Below are 21,712 nucleotides of genomic sequence, written 5' to 3'. Positions count from 1 at the left end.
TAGATGTAATATCTCCAAGTTTGCAGACGACGCAAAGCTGGGTGGGCGCGTGTGCTGTGAGGAGGATGCAGAGAAACTCCAGTACGATTTGGACAGGTTGGGTGATTGGGCAAATGCGTGGCAGATGCAATATAATGTGGATAAATGCGAGGTTATCCACTTTGGTGGCAAAAACAGGAAGACAGATTATTATCTGAACGGCAACAGATTGGGAAAAGGGGAAGTGCAACGAGACCTGGGTGTCCTTGTGCACCAGCTGCTGAAGGTAAGCATGCAGGTGCAGCAGACGGTTAAGAAGGCAAATGGTATGTTGGCCTTCATAGTGAGAGGATTCGAGTAGAGGAACAAGGATGTCTTGCTGCAGTTGTACAGGGCCTTGCTGAGACCACACCTTGAGTATTGTGTGCAGTTTTGGTCGCCTTATCTGAGGAAGGATGTTCTTGCCATGGAGGGAGTGCAGCGAAGATTCACCAGACTGATACCTGGGATGGCAGGAATGACGTATGAAGAGAGATTGGGTCAATTAGGCTTATATTCGCTAGAGTTTAGAAGGATGAGAGGGGATCTCATTGAAACATAAAATTCTAACAGGACTAGACAGACTAGATGCAGGAAGGATGTTCCCGATGAGGGAGTCCAGAACTAGAGGTCACAGTCTAAGGATAAGGGGTAAGCCATTTAGGACTGAGATGAGGAGGAATTTCTTCACCCAGTGAGTGGTGAACCTGTGGAATTCTCTACCTCAGAAGGCAGTTGAGGCCAATTCATTAAATATATTCAAGAAGGAGTTAGATACAGGAAACTTTAGTTTAACTGGAGGTTAAAAGTCCGGAAAGCTCTATCTACCGGCAAAATTCAGGAGCTGTTTCCTATCAGTTTTTTTACTTCTCGTTGCTTTTTTTTTCCCAGTCAGGCTCTGCAAGGTCTAGCTGAAGCTATTGCTTAGCTACAGAGACGCTTTTAAGCTGCGGCCGACTGTTTTGAAGCTGTTGCTAAGCAACAGGGTTTGTTAATTCACACGGAGCTGAAAAGCTCCGTATGTTTTAACATTAGCGCTGGTTTATACGGCAGTTTTGATGGGACGGCACCAACTCGGTCCCATCAGTGCCGGATACCAGAAAGTTTCCTGTATATTTCTTAAGGCTAAAGGGATCAAGGGATATGGGGAGAAAACAGGGACAGGGTACTGAATTTGGATGATCAGCCATGACCTCATTAAATGGCGGAACAGGCTCGAGGGGCTGAATGGCCTACTCCTGCTCCTATCTTCTATGTTTCTATCTGCAGGGAACAGGACCTCCCTGCATGCTCTCACTGCCTCCACCAGAGTATGCAGGGATACGTCAGAAAATTGGGGTACAGCCCTCTGCCTTTGAGTATCCACCATTGATAGTTTGGAACAGTACTCAGTCCTTTCTGTTTCACCTTTCACACTCCTCTAGCAACCTTCAAATGAGTTGAGCGCAAGGCTGCTTTAAATATCGGTGCTGGAAACGAGTCATTGATGAGGTCATCAGACCCCCTCCATTTAATTGGGCCTGGAAACGAGCATGACTGCTTTAAGTGGGGCCATTAATTTAAAGTCGTCCTGAAGAACACGCTGAGCAGAACATTGCGTTCCCGAACCGCTATGCGGCCCGCACGGACCCGACTGGACTCCACGGTAAAAATTCCGGCCCAGAGTTTCATAAATAAAGGTATTGAGTACCAAAGTAGAGAAGTGATGCTGAACCTTTATAAAGCACTGTTTAGGCCACAGCTGGAGTATTGCGTCCAGTTCTGGTCACCACACTTTGGGAAGGATGTGAAGGCCCTTGAGAGGGTGCAGAGGAGATTTACCAGAATGGTTCCGGGGGATGGGGGATCTTAGCTACAAGGACAGGTTGGAGAAGCTGGATTTGTTTTCATTAGAGCAAAGGAGGTTGAGGGGTGATTTGATAGAGGAGTACAAGATTATGATAAGAACATGAGAAATAGGAGCAGGAGTAGGCCAATTGGCCCTTCGAGCCTGCTCCGCCATTCAATAAGATCATGGCTGATCTGATCCTAACCGCCAATCTACTATGACAGGACTATCTCCTGAATCTAACAGAATTAGACACACGAAACAGGAGCAGGATCAGGCTACACGGCCCCTGGGCCCGCTCCGCTACCCACAGGGCCATGACCGATCCGCACCTAAACTCATGTCCAAATTCCTGCCCGCTCCCCGTAACCCTTAATTCCCTTTTCTTCTAGGAAACTGTCTATTTCTGTTTTAAATTTATGTAATGATGTAGCTTCGACAGCTTTTTGGGGCAGCATATTCCATGGACCTACCACCCTCTGAGTGAAGTAGTTCCTCCTCATCTCAGTTTTGAAAGAGCAGCCCCTTATTCTAAGACTATGCCCCCTAGTTCTAGTTTCACCCATCATCTGGAACATCCTCCCCGCATCCACCCGATCCAACCCCTTCACAATCTTATATGTTTCAATAAGATCGCCTCTCATTCTTCTGAACGCCAATGAGTAGAGTCCCAATCTACTCAACCTCTCCTCATATGTCCATCCCCTCATCCCCGGGATTAACCGAGTGAACCTTCTTTGTACTGACTCGAGAGCAAGTATGTCTTTTCTTAAGTATGGACACCAAAACTGTACGCAGTATTCCAGGTGCGGTCTCACCAATACCTTGTACAACTGAAGCAATACCTCCCTATTTTTATATTCTATCCCCCTAGCAATGAAAGCCAACATTCCATTGGCCTTCTTAATCACTTGCTGCACCTGCATACTAACCTTTTGAGTTTCGTGCACCAGGACCCCCAGATCCCTTTGTACTTCAGTACTTTCCAGTTTCTTGCCATTAAGATAATAGCTTGCTCTACGATTTTTCCTGCCAAAGTGCATAACCTCACACTTTCCAGTATTGTATTCCATCTGCCAAGTCTCTGCCCACTTACTTAGCCTGTCTATGTCCCCTTGCAGGTTTTTTATGTCCTCCTCTCTCACTACTTTCCCTCCCATCTTAGTATCATCTGCAAACTTTGATATGTTACACTCGGTCCCCTCCTCCAAATCGTTAATATAGATTGTAAAGAGTTGGGGACCCAGCACTGACCCCTGCGGAACACCACTGGTTACTGATTGCCAGTCTGAGAATGAACCATTTATCCCAACTCTCTGCCTTCTGTTAGATAGCCAATCCTCTATCCATGCCAGAATATTACCCCCAATCCCGTGATTTTTTATCTTAAGCAATAATCTTTTGTGTGGCACCTTGTCAAATGCCTTTTGGAAGTTTAAATACACTACGTCCACTGGTTCACCTTTATCCACCCTGTATGTTACTCCCTCAAAGAACTCCAGCAAATTTGGGTTTAGACAGGCTAGACGGGGAAAGGCTGTTCCCACTAGTTGATGGTACAAGGACTCAGGGACACATGTTTAAGATTTTGGGCAAGAGATACAGGGAGGATGTGAGGAAAATCTTTTTTATACAGCGAGTGGTGAAGACCTGGAACTCGCTGCCGATAGAAGTGGTGGAAACGGAGACAATCAATATTTTCAAGGGGAGACTGGATAGGCTCTTGAGGGAAATAAACTTGCAGGGCTACGGGGATAGAGCAGGGGAATGGGACTTACTTGATTGCTCTGCAGAGAGCCGGCACGGACTCGATGGGCCGAAAGGCCTCCTTCTGTGCAGTTATGACTCTATGACTATGTTTCAATCCCTCCAATCAGGTTTCTGCCCCTGCCACAGTACCGAAACAGTTCTTATCAAAGTCACAAATGACATCCTATGTGACTGTGACCATGGTAAACGATCCATTCTCGTCCTTTCGATCTGTCTGCAGCCTTTGATACGGTTAATCACATCATCCTCCTCCAATGCCTCTCCTTTTCCAGCTAGGTGAGACTGCACTCACCTGGTTACATTCTTATCTATCCAGTCGTAGCCAGAGAATCACCAGCAATGACTCCTCCTCCCACTCCCGCGCCGTTACCTCTGGTGTCTCCGAAGGATCTATTCTTGGCCCCCTCCTATTTCTTATATACATGCTGCCCCTCGGCGACATCATCCGAAAACACGTCAGTTTCTACATGGACGCTGACGACACCCAGCTCTACCTCACCACCACCTCTCTCGACCCCTCCATTGTCTCTAAATTGTCAGACTGCTTGTCCGACATCCAGTACGGGACGAGCAGTAATTTCCTCCGACTAAATATTAGGAAGACCAAAGCCATTGTCTTCGGTCCCCGCCACAAACTCCGTTCTCTAGCCACTGACTCCATCCCTCTCCCTGGCAACTGTCTGAGTCTAAACCAGACCGTTTCTAACCTTGGTGTCATGTTTGAACCCAAGATGAGCTTCTGACCACATATCCACGCCATCACCAAGACCGACTACTTCTACCTCCGTAACATCGCCTGACTCCGCCCCGCCTCAGCTCATCTGCTGCTGAAACCCTCATCCATGCCTTTGTTACCTCTAGACTTGACTATTACTACGCTTTCCTGGCCGGCCTCCCATCTTCTACCCTCCATAAGTTTAAGCTTATCCAAAACTCTGCTGCCCGTATCCTAACTCACACCAAGTCCCATTCATTTATCATCCCTGTGCTCGCTGACCTACAATGGCTCACGGTTAAGCAACACCTCGATTTTAAAATTCTCATCCTTGTTTTCAAATATCTCCAAAGCCTCGCTCCTCCCTAGCTCCGTAAATTCCTCCAGCCCTACAACCCTCTAATATCTGCGCTTCTCCAATTCTGGCCTCTTGCGCATCCCCGATTTTAATCACTCCACCATTGGCGGCTGTGCCTTCAACTGCTGAGGCCCTAAGCTCTGGAATTCCTTCCCTAAACCTCTCTACCTCTTCTTTCCTCCTTTTAAGACGCTCCTTAAAACCTACCTATTTGTGCCCTAATATCTCATGTGGATCGGTGTCAAATTTTGTTTAATAACGCTTCTGTGAAGCACCTTGGGACGTTTTACTACATTAACGGCACTATATAAATGCAAGTTGTTGTTATTACTTTTCCACTGGTTGGGGTATATATCGGGTGAAGTATGGAAAGCTAGTGAGGAGAGCTGGCAAAGCTGAGCCATGGGGTAATGATGATGTGAATGAGAGCTTCAGTGGGTGGAGGTAATGGTAAGGGCAGAGGCAGGTGATGTTACAGAGGCGGTCCTGGTGCTGGATAGGATATGGGGTTTGAAGCTCAGCTTAGGGTCAAACAGGACACCAAGGTTGTGCAGTGTTAAGTTCAAGCTGTATGACCAGCCAGTGAGGGAAATAGAAAAGGGGCCAGAGTGTAAAGATTTTGGTGGGTGACAAGCAGCATTATTTTGGTCTTGTTGATGTTGGAGAAAGTATTTATTCATGACTTGATATCAGACAAACAGACCGAATGGCCTCCCTCTGTGCTGTATCATTCTATGACTATACAACACAGTCAGCGGTGGTCACGAAGTGGTGGAGAGATAGAGCTGGGTTTACTCAGCAAATACATGGAAGCTGAATCCATATCTATGAATGATGTTGCCGAGGGATGGAATGTAGATAAGGAATAATTGGGGCCTAGGATGGAACCTTGAGGCACTCCCTGAACCGTCCTGCCTCTCTACCTCTCCTCTTTTAAGCTGTTCCTTAAAACCTACTTCTTTGATCAAGTTTCTGGTCACCTGTCCTAATATCTCCTTACCTGGCTCGCTGTCATCGTTTGTCTGATAACACTCCTGTGAAATGCCTTGAGACGCTTTACTACATTAAAGGTGCTATATAAATGCAACAAGTTGTTGTTGGGATAGGATATTGAAGTTTCAAAAAATATTGTAAGTGATGAACGTTTCATGGTGGACAAACATTTGGAAATCGACTCCATACAGTGTCTGTAATGAGGCTTAAACTAACTCTAATATTTTTATGAAAAATACATAATGGTGTTTTTTGATAAGGGAGGGATACAGCCATCTAACAGCTGAATGCTATCGGTAGCATGGTGTATTTTGTATGCATGTTATTTCTTTGAAGAAGCCTAATGATAATGTAACTAGAATTGCAATGTTGGAGAAAAAGAGAGGAGCTTTAGATGGTGCAATACTTCCAGCTGGGTGTGATTTGTTTTTTTTTATCATCATTCAAGGCTGTGTTGTAGAAATGCCATCACATTTTTGATGGTGGAGCAAATAGTAGTTTTATTTTTACAGTCATTCATGAACAAAATATTGATCTCATTACTCAGCACTACTTTACAAAACAGCAAGCCTAGTAATATGAAACAAAGCTGGCGACAAGACCATACATGTGGAACCGCATAGTCTACGGTTGTTAGTATGCCAGCTGTTAGCAAAAGCAATGAATATTTTTTTACCATAATTTAATTGGGGTTGTTTATGAAACATATAAATGTGGACTCGGCTATCAGAGCACCCCCCCCCCCCCAACCGCCTCATTTACTTTACAGCGCTGCCAATAAAGTTTAGAACTGCCGTCAGCAGCAGCTCTACAAAGTGGCTATTAATTTGTCATCTCAACCTGCACTGTTTTAACAGTGTTCAAGATACTTTAATACGTATAATTAAAAAGTACAGCAGTTAATAGTGCCTTAATGCCCTGACATTCTACTTTTTTGGTGTACCTCTGAAACAAAAAAAGAAATGAAGCAACATGAAGCTAGTTATAGGGTATATTTAATAATATATTTTACTGAAGCTGTTTTATGCAAACCTGTTCTAAGTTTACGCTGGTCGAAAGAATGACAATCGAGAAATGGACTTTATATTTGCAGACCTTATTTTTGAACTAAAACTTAGTTTGATGAACCGAAAAATACAACTGTTGGTTAAAAAGTTTTGAAGATAGGAATGTTAATGTTAATCAGATTTTGTAAATAAATGTTCTGTTTGACAATACAGTTTATGCTCTGCAGTGGTAGAATACAGGTTCGAGCTCACAAGTCTCCCCACAGTGATTTCTTGATCCCAATCATGCCCCTGAAAGAGGGGCCAGGTGGGGTCCAAGCATTTTCCCATGAAGAGGGAGAGTCACCCCGCTGGTTTTCAGAGTTGTTGGGTATATTGCAGCATTTATAGTGGTCTAGAAGCGAATCTCCAGCCCGTCCTGTCATCCAGGCATGGGGAAATTATTGGAGAAAAAAGGGAAGGAATATTAAAGAAAAAACCTTTTTAATTAATTCCTCTCAGTTAAGTCACAAAATGTGTATCATAGTTCTTACAATGCTTGTTGGGAGTAAGTTTTTTTTAAATTGAATAATATAATTACATTGAGTACAATCACTGTGCAGTACTGAGCGATTAACATCCAAACATTAGAAACAGCTTTGAAAGTGTTTTTTATTTTCCAGTAGATTTGATTGATCTTTAACCAAATAGATCCAGTATCATTAGAGGCAGGAGCTTCCCTCAGTCTTCAGACCTTAGGAACATCTATGTCATAAAGTAATAGTATGATTTCGTAGAAATAAAAAAAGCCACAAATGCATGAAATCTGAGATAAAAACAGAAAATGCTAGAAATGCACAGCTGAAAAAGAAAGGTAGGCTAATGTTTTGGGTCTGGACCTTTCATCAGAACTCATGTGATTTACTTCTCACAATACTATTTCTTGTTTCCAGGCCAAAAAATGCAATCATGAGACGAAGCTGGAGCAGCACAAGTACCATTGAGAGAAACGTGAAGTTACAGGAAGGGTCACAGGTCCTACTGAGCAGCTCCAGTGAGATGGCAACCATTAAATACATTGGACCTACTGATTTTGCTCCTGGAGTATGGCTTGGACTAGAATTGCGCTCACCAAAAGGAAAAAATGACGGCTCTGTGGGAAAGAAACGTTATTTTACTTGTAAATCAAATTATGGGGTTCTGGTGCGACCAAGCCGGGTCACGTACCGAGGGATTAATGGCACCAAACTAGTGGATGATATTTATGGGTAAAGGATTTGTTTGTGGCAAGTTTAGGGAGAATGTAGGCATACCGAATTTAACATAAGCACTTAAGCCTGGAGTTTCCTCACATTTGCGCCAGATACACCTGTAATCTGGGTGCAAACAAATTACGTGACTTAAAAGATTGTGTAATTTTGGGCGTGAGTTACATGCGTAATTAGAATATGTCCAAGTCTCCTTGATCTTTTACATTTTTCCATCAAACCAGATTTTTAGGCGCAGCAGGAAACAAAGTCATTTTTTTGGTCTTTTAATTGCAATTCTTTGAGTGTTTTTTTTAACATTTATCTTCACTGAGACCTGCTCTGTATTTTCTGTTTGTTTTAATGCGTGTGCTGAGGTCCCAGGAAAGCTGCACTTCATTATATCCACAGAAATCAGTGGCACATAAACAAGGCTGTCATCTTTTACCATTTGAGATGAGACTCGCTCATTTTGTTCTAAAAATGTTACCTGTTTCACATATCTTACTTCTAAAAGTATATACAATTTCATAAGTTGAAATGGGTTTTCAATCTGTCTCACTCATTTTGATCATAAATCTCACTCATATTTCCTTGAAGGTGACCGCTCTGTAAGAAGAGATTTACAAGTATGATACCAGAACTGAGAGGTTATAACTATCAGGAAAGACTGAACAGGCTGGAGCTGTTTTCTCTAGAAAAGAGAAGGCTGACCTAATAGAGGTCTTTAAAATTATGAAAGAGTATTATAGGATAGACGTAGAGAAGATATTTCCTCCTTTGGGAGTCCAAAACTAGGGGTCATAAATATAAGATAGTCACTAATAAATCCAATAAGGAATTCAGGAGCAACTTCTTTACTCAGAGAGTGGTTAGAATGTGAAACATGCTACCAGTTGGAGTAGTTGTGGATACTAGTATAGATGCATTTAAGGGAAACATAAGAAATAGGAGCAGGAGTAGGCCATTCGGCCCTTTGAGCCTGCTCCACCATTCAATGAGATCATGGCTGATCTTCTGCCTCAACTCCATTCACCGACCCTATCGCCATATCCCTTGATGCCCTTACTAGTCAGCTACCTATTGACTTCTGTTTTGAATATACCCAATGATTGAGCCTCCACAGCCCTCTGGGGTAGAGAATTCCAAAAATTCACCACCCTCTGGGTGAATAAATTTCTTCTCATCTCAGTCCTGAATGGCCTTCCCTTTATCCTGAGGCTGTGGGCCCTGGTTCTAGACTCCCCAGCCAAGGGAAACATTCTCCCAGCATCCACCCTATCAAGCCCTGTAATAATTTTGTATGCTTCAATGAGATCCCCTCTCATTCTTCTGAATTCAAGAGAATACAGGCCTAGTTTACTCAGTCTCTTCTCATACGACAGTCCTGCCATCCCAGGAATTAATCTCGTGAACCTTCGTTGCACTCCCTCTATGGCAAGTATATCCTTCTTTAGGTAAGGAGACCAAAATTGTATATAGTACTCCAGGTGTGGCCTCACCAAGGCCCTATATAATTGGAGTAAGACTTCTTTACTCCTGTACTCAAATCCTCTTGTAATGAAGGTCAGCATACCATTTGCCTTCCTAATGGCTTGCTGCACCTGCACATTCACTTTCAGTGACTCATGTACCTAGGTCCCTTTGAGCCTCTGCATTCCCCAATCTTTCACCATTTAGGAAATACTCTGCCTTTCTGTTTTTTCTACTAAAGTGGATACTTCACATTTATCCACATTATATTCCATCTGCCATGTTCTTGCCCACTCACGGAAGCTAGATAAGTACATGAGGGAGAAAGAAATAGATGGGTATGTTGATAGGGTTCGATGAAGTAGAGTGGGAGGAGGCTCGTGTGAAGCATAAACACCGGCATAGACCAGTTGCGCTGAATGGGCCTGTTTCTGTGCTGTAAATGACATGTAATTCAATGTAATTGTAGTACTGTAATGGGTTTTGACACTAGAAACAGAATTGGCCGTTATGCCCTTTGCACCTGTTCCGCCATTCTATTAGCTCATGGCTGATCTGTACCTCAACTACATTTACCTGCCTGTGCTCCATATCCCTTGGTACCCTTAACAAAAATCTATCGATCCCAGTCTTGAAAATTTCAGGTGACCCACCATTTTGGGGAGCGAGTTCCAGATTTCCACTACCTTTTGTGTGAACAAGTGCTTCCTGATCTCACTGCTAAATGGCCTAGTTCTGATTGTAAGATTATACCCCTTTGTTTTAGATTCCCTCACCTGATGAAATAGTTTCTCTGTATCTACTCTATCGAATCCTTTTAACTTTGCAAAGATCTCAATTAGATTACCCCTCAACCTTCTAAACTCAAGACAATACAATCCAAGTTTATGCAACTAATCCTCATAATTTAACTCTTTAAGCCCTGGTATTAGTCTGGTGAATCTGCGCTGTTTTATGGCACATTAAAAATTGAAAAGCTTCCTGAATTGCAGATTCTTAAACATGCTGTGCCTCGTGTCCATGAATGATGGTTAAATGAGTTGGAACCTAAATTTTATTAAGACTGAAAGAAGAAATATACTGGTGTGGGTTCGGTGTTTCCTTGAGCCCCGATTGCTTATGCTAATGTCTGCTGATTTATGGCCATTTACCCCATTTTAAGTTTGGGCATTTTCTAATGAGATTGGGCGAATACTTGGGTGTAATTTTACATCGGCAAAATGGCCACAGCTTCGGGCACAACGTCTGGGTTGCGCACAGAGGAAACTCCAGGCCTATGTATCTAGCAGGAAAATGAAAAAGGTTAGAATGGAAATAGAGGGAAAAGTTTTTTTACTATGCGGTTTATATGCGTGAATGTGACATTAGTGATTATTCACAAGTGTACATGTAGTCCACGCAGTCTGTTGCACTTTTGATGAAGGTAATGCTCTTGCTTTTACCTAATTGTTAAGAGACATCAGTATCAGATTTATATATAGAAAAGCAATTGCATTATGGATTAGTAACTTTTAGCGTATGATGCTTCATTATGAAAGTGCCATAGAGTATTTACTGTGTACTGTGCATGAAAGTATCTGAAAGCACAAACAAAATGTCACTTCCTAGTTAAGCCTGACAAGGTATTTTTGTTCCCCAGACATTTTCAATCATCTGGTGGTTGTGCATACACAGCCGACACACTGCTTCCTTACTAACTGCTGACTTACAGCTATTGTGTCCTTTCAAAACAATGCAGTTGTACACATTTATTTTCACAGAACCCCCCCCCCCCCAAAAAAAATACACCATTATAAAAGTTATTGTAAGGAAAAGTAGTTCAAGCTCAGTGCAGGACAAAAAGAAATGTGATGCACATTGAAGTTTTTAATATATAATATATATATATTTAGAATTTTTTCAAAGAAGGGTTGTTATTTTTGAATATAGGTGTTAAAGTGTGTTATGTTTCATTGTGCTGTTATATTTCATAGTACAGGGGCTGTTTCTTAATGGGAATGTACTTGTGGTAAGTAAAATAGTCTTTTTTTCTATGTATTCCTATTAAGCAAGCAGCATAAAAAGTATTGTCATAAAAACAGAAAATGCTGGAAACACTCAGCAGTTCAGGTAGCATCTGTGGAGAGAGAAACAGAGTTAACGTTTCAGGTCAATTACCTTTCAACAACAATAGAAAGTATTGTAACCTGATCTAAATTAGAAGTATTACTTCCTGTAAATGCCAAAGAGCTAAAGTCATTACCCCAGCTATATTGGGTGATAAGAGGGTGTAGTAAAACTGACTCATTAGTGATGCATTTACTTTATCTGCCATTAGCAGCAGCCCCAGTGGCAGTTTTATAAGGTAGGCAAGTCAGCACTAAGATTCCCTGAAGAGATCATTTTCACCTTCATGTGTAGCAATGCTGTGACAGCAGTGTAAATACTGTAGTTCTTGGCTATCTTTTCTGGCTGTGGGCATGTTGAAATTAGTTTAATAGGAATCTAAGTTTGTGTTTGTGCAATTTTGTTGAATTTTATTTTATCTTTTTCTTTCATTTTGGCAGCAATGGTTTAGGGAAACCTTATACAGATGAGTGGTAGTGAAACTACTTCACACATGTACAAAGGGGAGCAGCTTCACTTTAGTCGCTTAGCCTGACAAGTGGCCATGACGATTATTTGCCACCCCTACCTTTAGTATAAGCACCATTTGTGTTTATACTGCAACCAGAAGTAGCACTACTGTTGGACTGGTAATATAGAGAGGTATCATAGAATTATAGAATGGTTACAGCACGGAAGGCCATTCGGCCCGTCGAGCACTTCAGCTAGTCCCACTCCCCCGCCCTTTCCCCGTAGCCCTGCAAATTTAGTTATCCAACTCCCTTTTGAAAGCTGTGATTGAGTCTGCCTCCACCGCCCTTTCAGGCAGTGCACCCCAGATAATAACCACTCGCTGCATAAAAAAGTTTTTTCTTACGTCGCCTTTGGTTCTTTTGCCAGTCACCTTAAATCTGGTTCTCGACCCTTCTGCCAATGGGAACAGTTTCTCTCTATCTACTCTGTCCAGACTCCTCATGATTTTGAACACCTCGATCAAATCTCCTCTCAACCTTCTCTGCTCCAAGGAGAACAACCCCAGCTTCTCCAGTCTATCAACGTAACTGAAGTCCCTCATTCCTGGAATTATTCTCGTAAATCTTTTCTGCACCCTCTCTAAGCCAAATCAACTAGCCCTGAAAATGGATGGCACTGGAGGGTCGGGCCCATACCAGGCCGTCGCCGGCAATGGCAATAGAGATATAAATCTACTCAATATACCATTTGTATGTCATCCATTTATTTAAAAAAAATCAGTATTCATCAGAAGGGGATATAATAGTAGTATGTAAATGTAAAAATATTAATTTGGTTTAATTATATGCATATTAAAACATGTGTATGCCTTTGTTTTAAGTTCCTATATTTGCTGATGCAGTAATTGATTTGTTGTGGCACTAGCTAAGAAAAATGCCTGTAATGCATACACTCCCAGTCTCAACCGTTCCCATAAGCCAACATTCCCTTCATTGTAATTTATTGGGAAGAAACCCAAATGCTGAACAAGTGTTCCTATTAACTGACAAGCTCTGTATATCAGGGTCAGAAATCTTTAGTTATACAGTACTGTACAATGAAGAGGTTAACTGCACTTATAGACAAAGCCTCTCTTAAGTTTAGTATTAAAGAGACCGTTTCCTTTCCTCAGTGACGCAGCTGCAGGTATAAATGATTAACACTTCTGGTGGTTTAAGAAAGTTATATTTACTGTAGGAAACATTGCAACAAAATGGTAAATACTGTGGATTGATGACCTAGCACCAGATACTCCTGGTGACATGGGTGATTACTGGGAAAATCAATCTCAAATGGGCTACTAAATGATTTCATGAGACAGTAGGGAATATTTTTAGGACCATGAGCAGACCCATAGGAGATGGGAATGGCAGGAAAATGTTCTGCCTCTTTAGATGAGTGCAGACACGGCCAGACTTCCAGGGTCAGCGGTATTTTTTTTAAGTTGGTGAGCTCTCAGCCCATATTGGGTCTGGTGCTGGGAGCTAGCCAGAGAGATGGCAGGAAATTGGTGTCAGTAGTTCTTTAAGGACTGCGGACAAGGGATGATGAGAAACTTTAAAGGAATGTAGTTACTTAAAGGTAGGTTGTTGCATAGAGGGAAAAAAATGGTGTTACCCTTTAAATAAGCTGGAATTCTTTTTAATGTATGCTTTTCTAAAAGCTCCTTGGTGAAGAAAGAGGCTGCCAATAATCAACGGCTGGCATACAAATGTGGAAGCTGGAAATGTAGCCTCTGGACTAGTGATGGAGCAGTGCTTCATTTAATCCCTGCTGGCAAGATGGAGGCACTGTTGCATGAGGTGCGTACAAGAAAGATTGCCCTGTTTGCCACTCCAGATCTTCACCCCCAGACGATGCAAGGTAGCATGCTTGGTAGGAGGAGGTGGTCACACTCAATCCTGAATGTACTACTCGCAAGATCTTGGCACATGGAACAAGCTGCCACGGCAATCTTATCCAACAGCCTATATATGCAAACCACCCATGCCAAGGCTGTACACAGCATCATTGCTCTTTTATTGCTGACCATGGGTACCCACAGGGCACATATTGCAAATGAAACTTACAACTGAAACCCTTGAACAGTTTCACATACAAAAGCACTGTAACACAATCTAGCTACAGGCTACATGGTCCCTTCATGACGTGCATGATGGGCTACAGATTTGGCACATCTGTCAATTTGTATTAGTTCCTTACAACATGTCCTGACTAATTTCCTGCATGCACAATAAAATGACACTTAATACAAACAGACCTGAACTGGAGGAGGGCTCAGAAATTACAAGCCTTTAACTGCCCTGGAGCATGTCACCCTTAGCATCTTTGCTTATGAGAGCATTGAGGGGATGAGAGAATGAAGACACTATCCTCCCCAAGCTATTAGTTAGTACCATCCAGTTCTTATATCATGCCTCTTTCTCACTGATTCCCATACAGGTATATCCCGACTACCATCCAAACTTGGTATTTTGTGATGTGAGCTGTGTTGAAAGATGTGCCTTGGAGATAACATTGCAATATTAGCCAATTTCCTGTACATGTAGGCCTGGAACAGCAGACTGCCAGTGGACCAGGGCAATGCAGCACCTCACAAAACCTTATGTACTTCTCACCAACCTTTGCAAGCAGCAGTACAGCTACACATATCGTGAGGAGGTAGCAGTGGTTATGTCAGGGGAAACAGGTGGGGAGGAGCAAATGATGGTTCCAGAAGAGAAGTGGCTCCTGCTGGTTGGCATCAAGGATTCCCTGGAAAGAAAGAAAGACTTTCATTTATATAGCGCCATTCAAGTGCTTTACAACCAATGAAGCACTTTTGAAATGTAGGGCTGGATTTTACCAACCTCGGCGGGTCCCGGCCTCGCTGCTGGCCCCAGCCCGCTGTCCAAAATGGTTTCCCCAATGGGTTTTGTTAAGCCCGCCCAGCGTATTTGCCGGCCAATTGAAGGAAGCGGGTCTGATAGTGTCATCAGCCTTAAAGGGACCATGCGCAAATTGATTTTGACAGTTGTGCTGTCAGTGTTCTATGGCATTGAGGGCTGTAAACACTGACAAGCACTGCACAGAGGTGTACGGCTTCACCCAGGCTCTCCCAGGACTCCCTTCATATGCTTATAGAGGGAGCCACAGCACACAGAGTGTTTCTCTTCCCTTCCAATGGGTGGAAGGGACCTCCCCAGGAGACCAACGCAGACTGGTTGCACATTGCACAGGAGAACACAAGTAGGGATGTCATCAGGAGGACCAGGCTGCAGTGGCGCAAACCTTTCAATGATCTCAGTAGATCACGAAACGTTACTGCAAAGTCACACTCAACCTCATCCTCCTGTGCCATTCATCACATCCCCATCACTCTGCTTTCCCTACCCTACTCCTGCACATCCTTACTCACACCAATTTACCTTGCACCACCACCCATCCCTCTCTATCGACATTATCACTTCCCCATCTTACTAGCCACCCCTCACACTCACCCTCATCCAATCATATCAACTAACAACACACAAATGTAAGAAGTCACACAACACCAGGTTATAGTCCAACAGTTTTATTTGAACTGTTGGACTATAACCTGGTGTTGTGTGACTTCTTACATTTGTCCACCCCAGTCCAACACCGGCATCTCCACACCATAACAACACACAAGGATAGGCATTTGGGTGTTTTAGCCAATGTTCATGTGAGGTTTCTGTTAATGTGCTGTCACACATTGATTCTTTATTTTCAACACTTTGCATTCTTGAACAGATTTGTGTGAACCTTTGGAAGTGGCTTAGTGAGTTGCAGTGAATGGTTAGACATAATGGTACCCCCCGCAATGGTCATGAGTGTGAAAGGAATGGCTTGGGCATTGTACAGGTCAGTTGAAGATCACCTTGTAACATGGTGTTGGTGTGGAGTGGTGTCAACCTGGCGCATCATGTGGCAGCCAGGGTGTACAGCCTCAAGTGAAGTAAATTTGGCCATGGTGAGGCCATCCCTGTTGTCCCGGGCAGAATTGTGGTCGGGTGCTGATGCCCTGTGGATTGTGGAGAAAGTTGGTGGTGCTGCTGGTGTTGGGGCTGATCGTGGTAAGATTGTGAGGACCAAAGTGAGATAGTTTCAAGGGCACCGATGCTGTTGTAATGGATGTCAGGTGAACTTGAGATGACAGAACCGATCTGTCAGTGGTGAGAGAGGTTGTTCCAATGAGGTGACACTGGATAGAGAGTTTACTCCAAACACTTGCAACCTGCATAAAGCTCAATCTGTCTACCAAGTACAGTAAGCAACAGCTTCTGAGCTTGGAAAGTGAACAGCTGTGAGATGGGAGCTTTTATAGCACATTTGCAGCTGTCAAGTAATGAGATGATTCCATGGCCATTCAACTTGTGCCCTGCTTACCTGATGTGATCTCCGAGCAGCGTAGACCCCATGGGCGACCTGGTAAACTCTGAAGGTGAGCTAAAAATAGTTGTTAATGGCCTGTTAACAAGGTCATAATGACCAGAATTGCCTCCCCCACCGCTGCGTGTCGGGTCTGCTCAGCATTAACAGACCTGACATTTGGGAAAGGCACGTGGTGGCGGGTTGACAGCGGGGTCCCAACCCGCTGACAAAAATGTTTTTTTCCCAGCCGACCCGCCACCGATCACGCCCACTGACCACCCGAAAAATTTCCCCATAGTCACTATTGCAATGTACTTTGGGAAATGCAGCAGTCTGGTCAACTGTGTCATGCTTCTGTTGCTGCCCAGCAGGAAAAGAGGTAAAATAGCTGGCTATGCTCATTGATGAACTAATTTGTTCCATGCATCTGTGGATGTCATGTCGGCTGATGGTGCAGACGATTATTATGCCAGCCTGGAAAGAGTCGGAGTCAAGAAGTTGAGTGCACTGGTAACCTTGCTTACCACTGGTAGTGCCAACCCTATGGTACAGATCAGTTGAAGGTGACCTTGTAACATGCAGCACAACACTGTCACGGCGTCCCTGCATAATCTTAGCTCACATAGACACAGTTTCTTGGACCAATTCAAGTAAGTCCATTTCTGCCTCTTGTAGGAAGCTGTATTTGCAGTGTGCATAATGACCAATAGAAATGTACATCATGCGCTTTATGAGTGAAAGTCGAGCACAACTGATTTCTTCCCAAGTACCACTCCATTATACCCTCAAGTGTGCCTGTTAATGTGGCACAATGGACCTGAAAATCACCCTGAATCTGCCTTACTACCATCTGATTAGGAATCCATTGCTGTAACTAATGGGTTGTTTAAATATGTTCTATTTTAAGCATCAATTACTGACTGCCTCACTTAAGAAAATAAAGAGTGTGAGTATATGCATTAGTGATTTTTGCATTAATTTGTGAGACTGATCTCAAAATTTCCAGGTAGGATTAACTTTGTACACCTACTTGATCTCCTAAAGCTACTGCCCAGTTTGGATAATGGGGAGACCAAACGCAGATTGGGTGACCGCTTTGCATAACACCTCCGTTCCGTCCGTAAGGGGGACCCCGAGCTTCCGGTCGCCTGTCACTTTAATTCACCGCTCCATTCCCACTCAGACCTCACCGTCCTCGGCCTCTTGCATTGTTCCACGGAAGCTCAACATAACCTTGAGGAACAGCACCTCATCTTTCGATTAGGCACTCTACAGCCCTCTGGACTCAACATAGAGTTCAACAATTTCAGATCATAACCTCGGCCCCTATCACATATATATATATTTTCTTTTTTTTTATCCACACTTTTTGTTTGGCCCCCTTTTTTTTTTCTTCCCTCCCACATGGCAGCTGTCCTTCATTCTGCCAGTGCAATTCACACCCCATCTGGAGCCATCCTTTGTTTCTTATCCTGTCCCATTACCACCTCTTGCCTTGAATATCTCTCAATGTCTCTTAATCTCTCCTGCTTTCTATCCTATCACTGACCTTCCCTTTTGTTCTTTCATCCCCTCCCCCCCTTCCCAGCCCCTAAACTTACTTTCCATTTCCTGCTTTTTTCCAGTTCTGATGAAGGGTCATCGACCTGAAACGTTAACTCTGTTTCTCTCTCCACGGATGCTGCCTGGCCTGCTGAGTTTTTCCAGCGTTTTCTGTTGTTATTTTGGATAATAAACATCCTCTTTAGGTACTCATTGCCATTTTTTAACATCGTCCCATCTTAATCTGACCTGGGACATCAATCCCTAAATTCTTGCTGGTTAAAGATGTAATATCCTTAATATACTGTTTTTAAAATGTTCTGAAAAGTCTGTTTTCTATAATCCAACTAGCAATGTCAGGATACTTTTATTGATAGTTGGTTTCTGGACTACCGTTGCTTTGTTCTTCGACTTGATTTAAAGTGCATCAAACATTCTAACAGACTTGACATACTTTTTTACAAAATATTTAAACAGTGGTGGGTCTTGCATAGTGTTGCAGATGACAAGTTGGAGGATATCATGGGGCCTAAATTAGCGTCCGAAACTGGGCACGTTTCATGTGGTGTGCAGTCAAGGTGCGCAAGAACGGAGTGGCCTGAGGACTGGCCTAAATTGGTCGTCGGCCCTCATCATAATTTTACCGAGCTGCGGGCTGCGGTCAGGGGCTGATCAATTTTGGCTGGGTCAGACATCGGCCAAGTCTCATAGGTGCGCTCCTGCTCCTGGCTACACATTAAGCTAAGTTTAAAAAACTTACCTGCAGGCTTTTTCCGCGGCCTCCAGCAGTCCATTTAAGGGCCGCTGTAGAGTTTGCGGCATCACAAGCTCGGACTAATTTTAACCAATTTTGTGAACTGGTCCGGAAATGGGTGCAGAAGCCTAATTCCATTATTGAAATGAGGCCTGTGCTCATTTCAGGCAGCCGCCATTTAAAAAAGGCCCTGCTGAATATAACCTGATCTACCCCATTAAAGCAACAAAGTATTTTTTACTGTAAATAGCCACATCCTGTGATCAATTAGAAGCTAATTGCTATTGGTAAGGGAGGTTTATGGATTGGTAGCAGCCTATAAATCCCAATTACAGGTCAGAAGAAATTAGGTTTTGTAAAAATTATATTTTTAAGATAATAAAACTACCAGTGAACAAGTGCTATCTGTTCAGTTGTGATTTGTTGCTATTTTATGAATATCTATGAGCTAATTCAGTGCAAATGTGGCAAAGACTCTGCATGAGTAACACATGCGATTGATGCACTAGACTTTTCTATAGGTAGATTAGATTTATGATGGCCTAGTGGCTTCAGTTTATTAGGAAACTAGGATTCAAGACCCAGCTTTGATGCTATGAATTCAGATGCCTCTGAACTGTCAGCTTTCAACTAGACCAATTCACAGGGCAAGATTGTTATAAATATATATTCTATATTGCTAATAAGGCTTGAGTCAAGGCATCCCTATGGGAAGGAGGGAAAAAAATCTTAGTTTATCATCTCTGTACTCCCACATTTCTTGATAGGGTAGGAATACGAGGGACAGTTTTTTCCCCTAGATTATTGCTTGAGAAGCAACTAAAACCAAGAGAAATATTTACTCTGTATGAAAGATAACTAAAAGGCCACTGTCTCTTCAAAATGTTAGCTCTGAATAAACAACAGCACTAAGGTATTTAAATAAATTCTTCAGCTTAATAGAGTTTGTGCTATTTTTGGATATTGCTATAGTTATTTTGATCTATTGTGGCACCTCTAGAGAGCTAGCAATTGCTTTCTACTTAGTAAAATAAAAAATGTTGCAGTATTTTACTGAAGGAATTTTAAGAAATGTAAACATTTGATGATGCAGAACTATTTTGATGTACAAGTCTTTCTCTTAAAATGATTGTAGACATTGTGCTAAGATAGACTTCAACTTTATTTTTTAACATGTACAAGTATAGATGGCAGACAACACATTTACAACACAAATACAGTAGTGGACACACCCATTTAAAAATCATCTGTTCAGTACAACTTCGATAAGAATCATGCATTATTAATACTGTTTACTGTTGTGTGACAAACTCCTAATTGCTTCCATAATGGGTGAAATTGAAACGTCAAATAAATTGTTTTGTTCTTTTTTCCCCTAAGCAGAATAAACATGTTTGAATTCTTTGTTTTTTGTCGCTGTTCCTTGAAGCTCCATTTATACGTACATGCGGTGAGGTCCCAGGAAAACTGCAATTCATTGTGCCCACAGAAATCATTGCCAACATAAACAAGGCTGTCAACTCTTACAATTTGGGGTGAGCCTCACTCATTTTGTTCTAAAAATGTGACCTATTTCACTACTAAAAATATACATCTTTTCAGAAGTTGAAATGGGTTTTCAATCTGTCTCACTCATTTTGGTCATAAATCTCACTCATATTCCTTGAAGGTGACTTCTCTGTAAGAAGACTATTACAAAGCATTTAAGACAGCTATAATTGTAGTAATGGGTTTTGACACTAGGAACAGGAGTAGGCCATTCAATTAGATCTGTACATCAACACCATTTACCCACCTTTGTTCCATTGATACCGTTACCTAATAAAAAATCTATCGATCTCAGTCTTCAAAATTTCAATTGACCCACCATTTTGGGGGAGCGAGTTCCAGATTTCCACTAGCCTTTGAGTGAAAAAGTGCTTCCTGATTTCACTGTTAAATGGCCTAGATCTAATTTTAAGGTTATGGCCTCTTGTTCTGGATTTCCACAAAAGAGGAAATAGTTTTCTTTCTATCCTATTAAATCCTGTTTATCATTTTAAGCAGGTCGGTTAGATTACCCCTCAACCTTCTAAACTCAAGAGAATACAAGCCAAGTTTATGTCCTCAAAATGTAACCCTTTAAGTCCTGGTATCGGTCTGGTAAATTGGAACTGTACCCTCGCCAATGCCAATATATCCTTCTTGTGTCCATAACTGAATGCAGTACTAAAGAGTAAGGGGATGAACGATGTTTATGTCGTTTTCTTGGGGGGGTTTCCACAATTCTTCTGCCATAGTTACGGCGGATGAGCAGGAGAATCACCATGAATATCAACATGCCCAAGCTTCTTAAGGACAATTTTCAGTCCTTTGAATTTATGAATCAAATACCAACAAGTGGAAAGTTGACATCTCCTTCAGAACTATTTTGCATTGAAGCACGTTTTAAAAGAAATAATAAATATAACTTCTACAAAGAACTCAAGATAATCAACATACCTCAGTATTGTTCAGTATTGAATATCCAATTTAATATATTTTCTGATGGACATTTCAGATATTAAGCCTTTATGACCATTGCAGTTTTAAAGCACCAGGATGCAAAAAGGTTGTATTCTTGTGAATTTAAACTACTAATCAGATAAAGAGAAAATAGAACAAAATGTGCAGAATGCATGCAACATTTTAGAATGCCCTTTGGGTAAGATGCAAGTTGATGTCTTGTTTTCCATAATGTTGAGAAAGTAATTGATTTTGATAATGGTGTTTTGAGGGAGAGGGTAAGTATGTGTCCCCCTGGTAAGGGAAACAACTTTGGTGAAAACTGCCCATGGTAGCACTAGCAGCAGTTGCATAGCAACTTTGATGGAGACTTGGGAACAGTTGACTGCCTAGTCACGCAGGTAAATGATACATGGCAGAAGGGTACCAAAATATTGGAGGCTAGGGAAAGGGTACAATTTAAGAGAAATAAGGATGTAGCATGTATAATAACTTTTGCGAATAATCCTAACTCCACTATAAAAATAAAAATCTCCCTTTCCCTTTACTATAAGTATGCACGCGCTTCCTAC

General features: G+C 42.3%; 1 protein-coding gene across 8 annotated transcripts in view; it reads left to right on the top strand.

The window, feature by feature from the left end:
- LOC147121022 (CAP-Gly domain-containing linker protein 4-like) overlaps positions 1-20,060 on the top strand; it is a 457,143-nt gene extending 437,083 nt beyond the window's left edge. For 7 of the 8 annotated variants that reach the window (XM_085980323.1, XM_085980320.1, XM_085980321.1 and 4 more), the window contains one exon: positions 7,622-20,060. In XM_085980323.1, coding sequence (XP_085836449.1) covers positions 7,622-7,940 — 319 coding nt within the window. In that variant the 3' untranslated portion in view covers positions 7,941-20,060. The remainder of the gene's footprint in view (positions 1-7,621) is intronic. The other variant, XM_085980324.1, reaches the window with a different exon arrangement.
- The last annotated feature ends 1,652 nt before the right edge of the window (positions 20,061-21,712 follow it).

This window comes from Somniosus microcephalus, chromosome 3 (genome assembly GCF_052327205.1).
Source record: "Somniosus microcephalus isolate GS21.2 chromosome 3, FLI_Smic_1.0, whole genome shotgun sequence".
In the NCBI taxonomy this organism is placed as follows: Eukaryota; Metazoa; Chordata; class Chondrichthyes; order Squaliformes; family Somniosidae; genus Somniosus; species Somniosus microcephalus.
The sequence above is the reverse complement of the archived record's forward strand: the minus strand, read 5'-3'. Positions and strand labels throughout refer to the sequence as shown.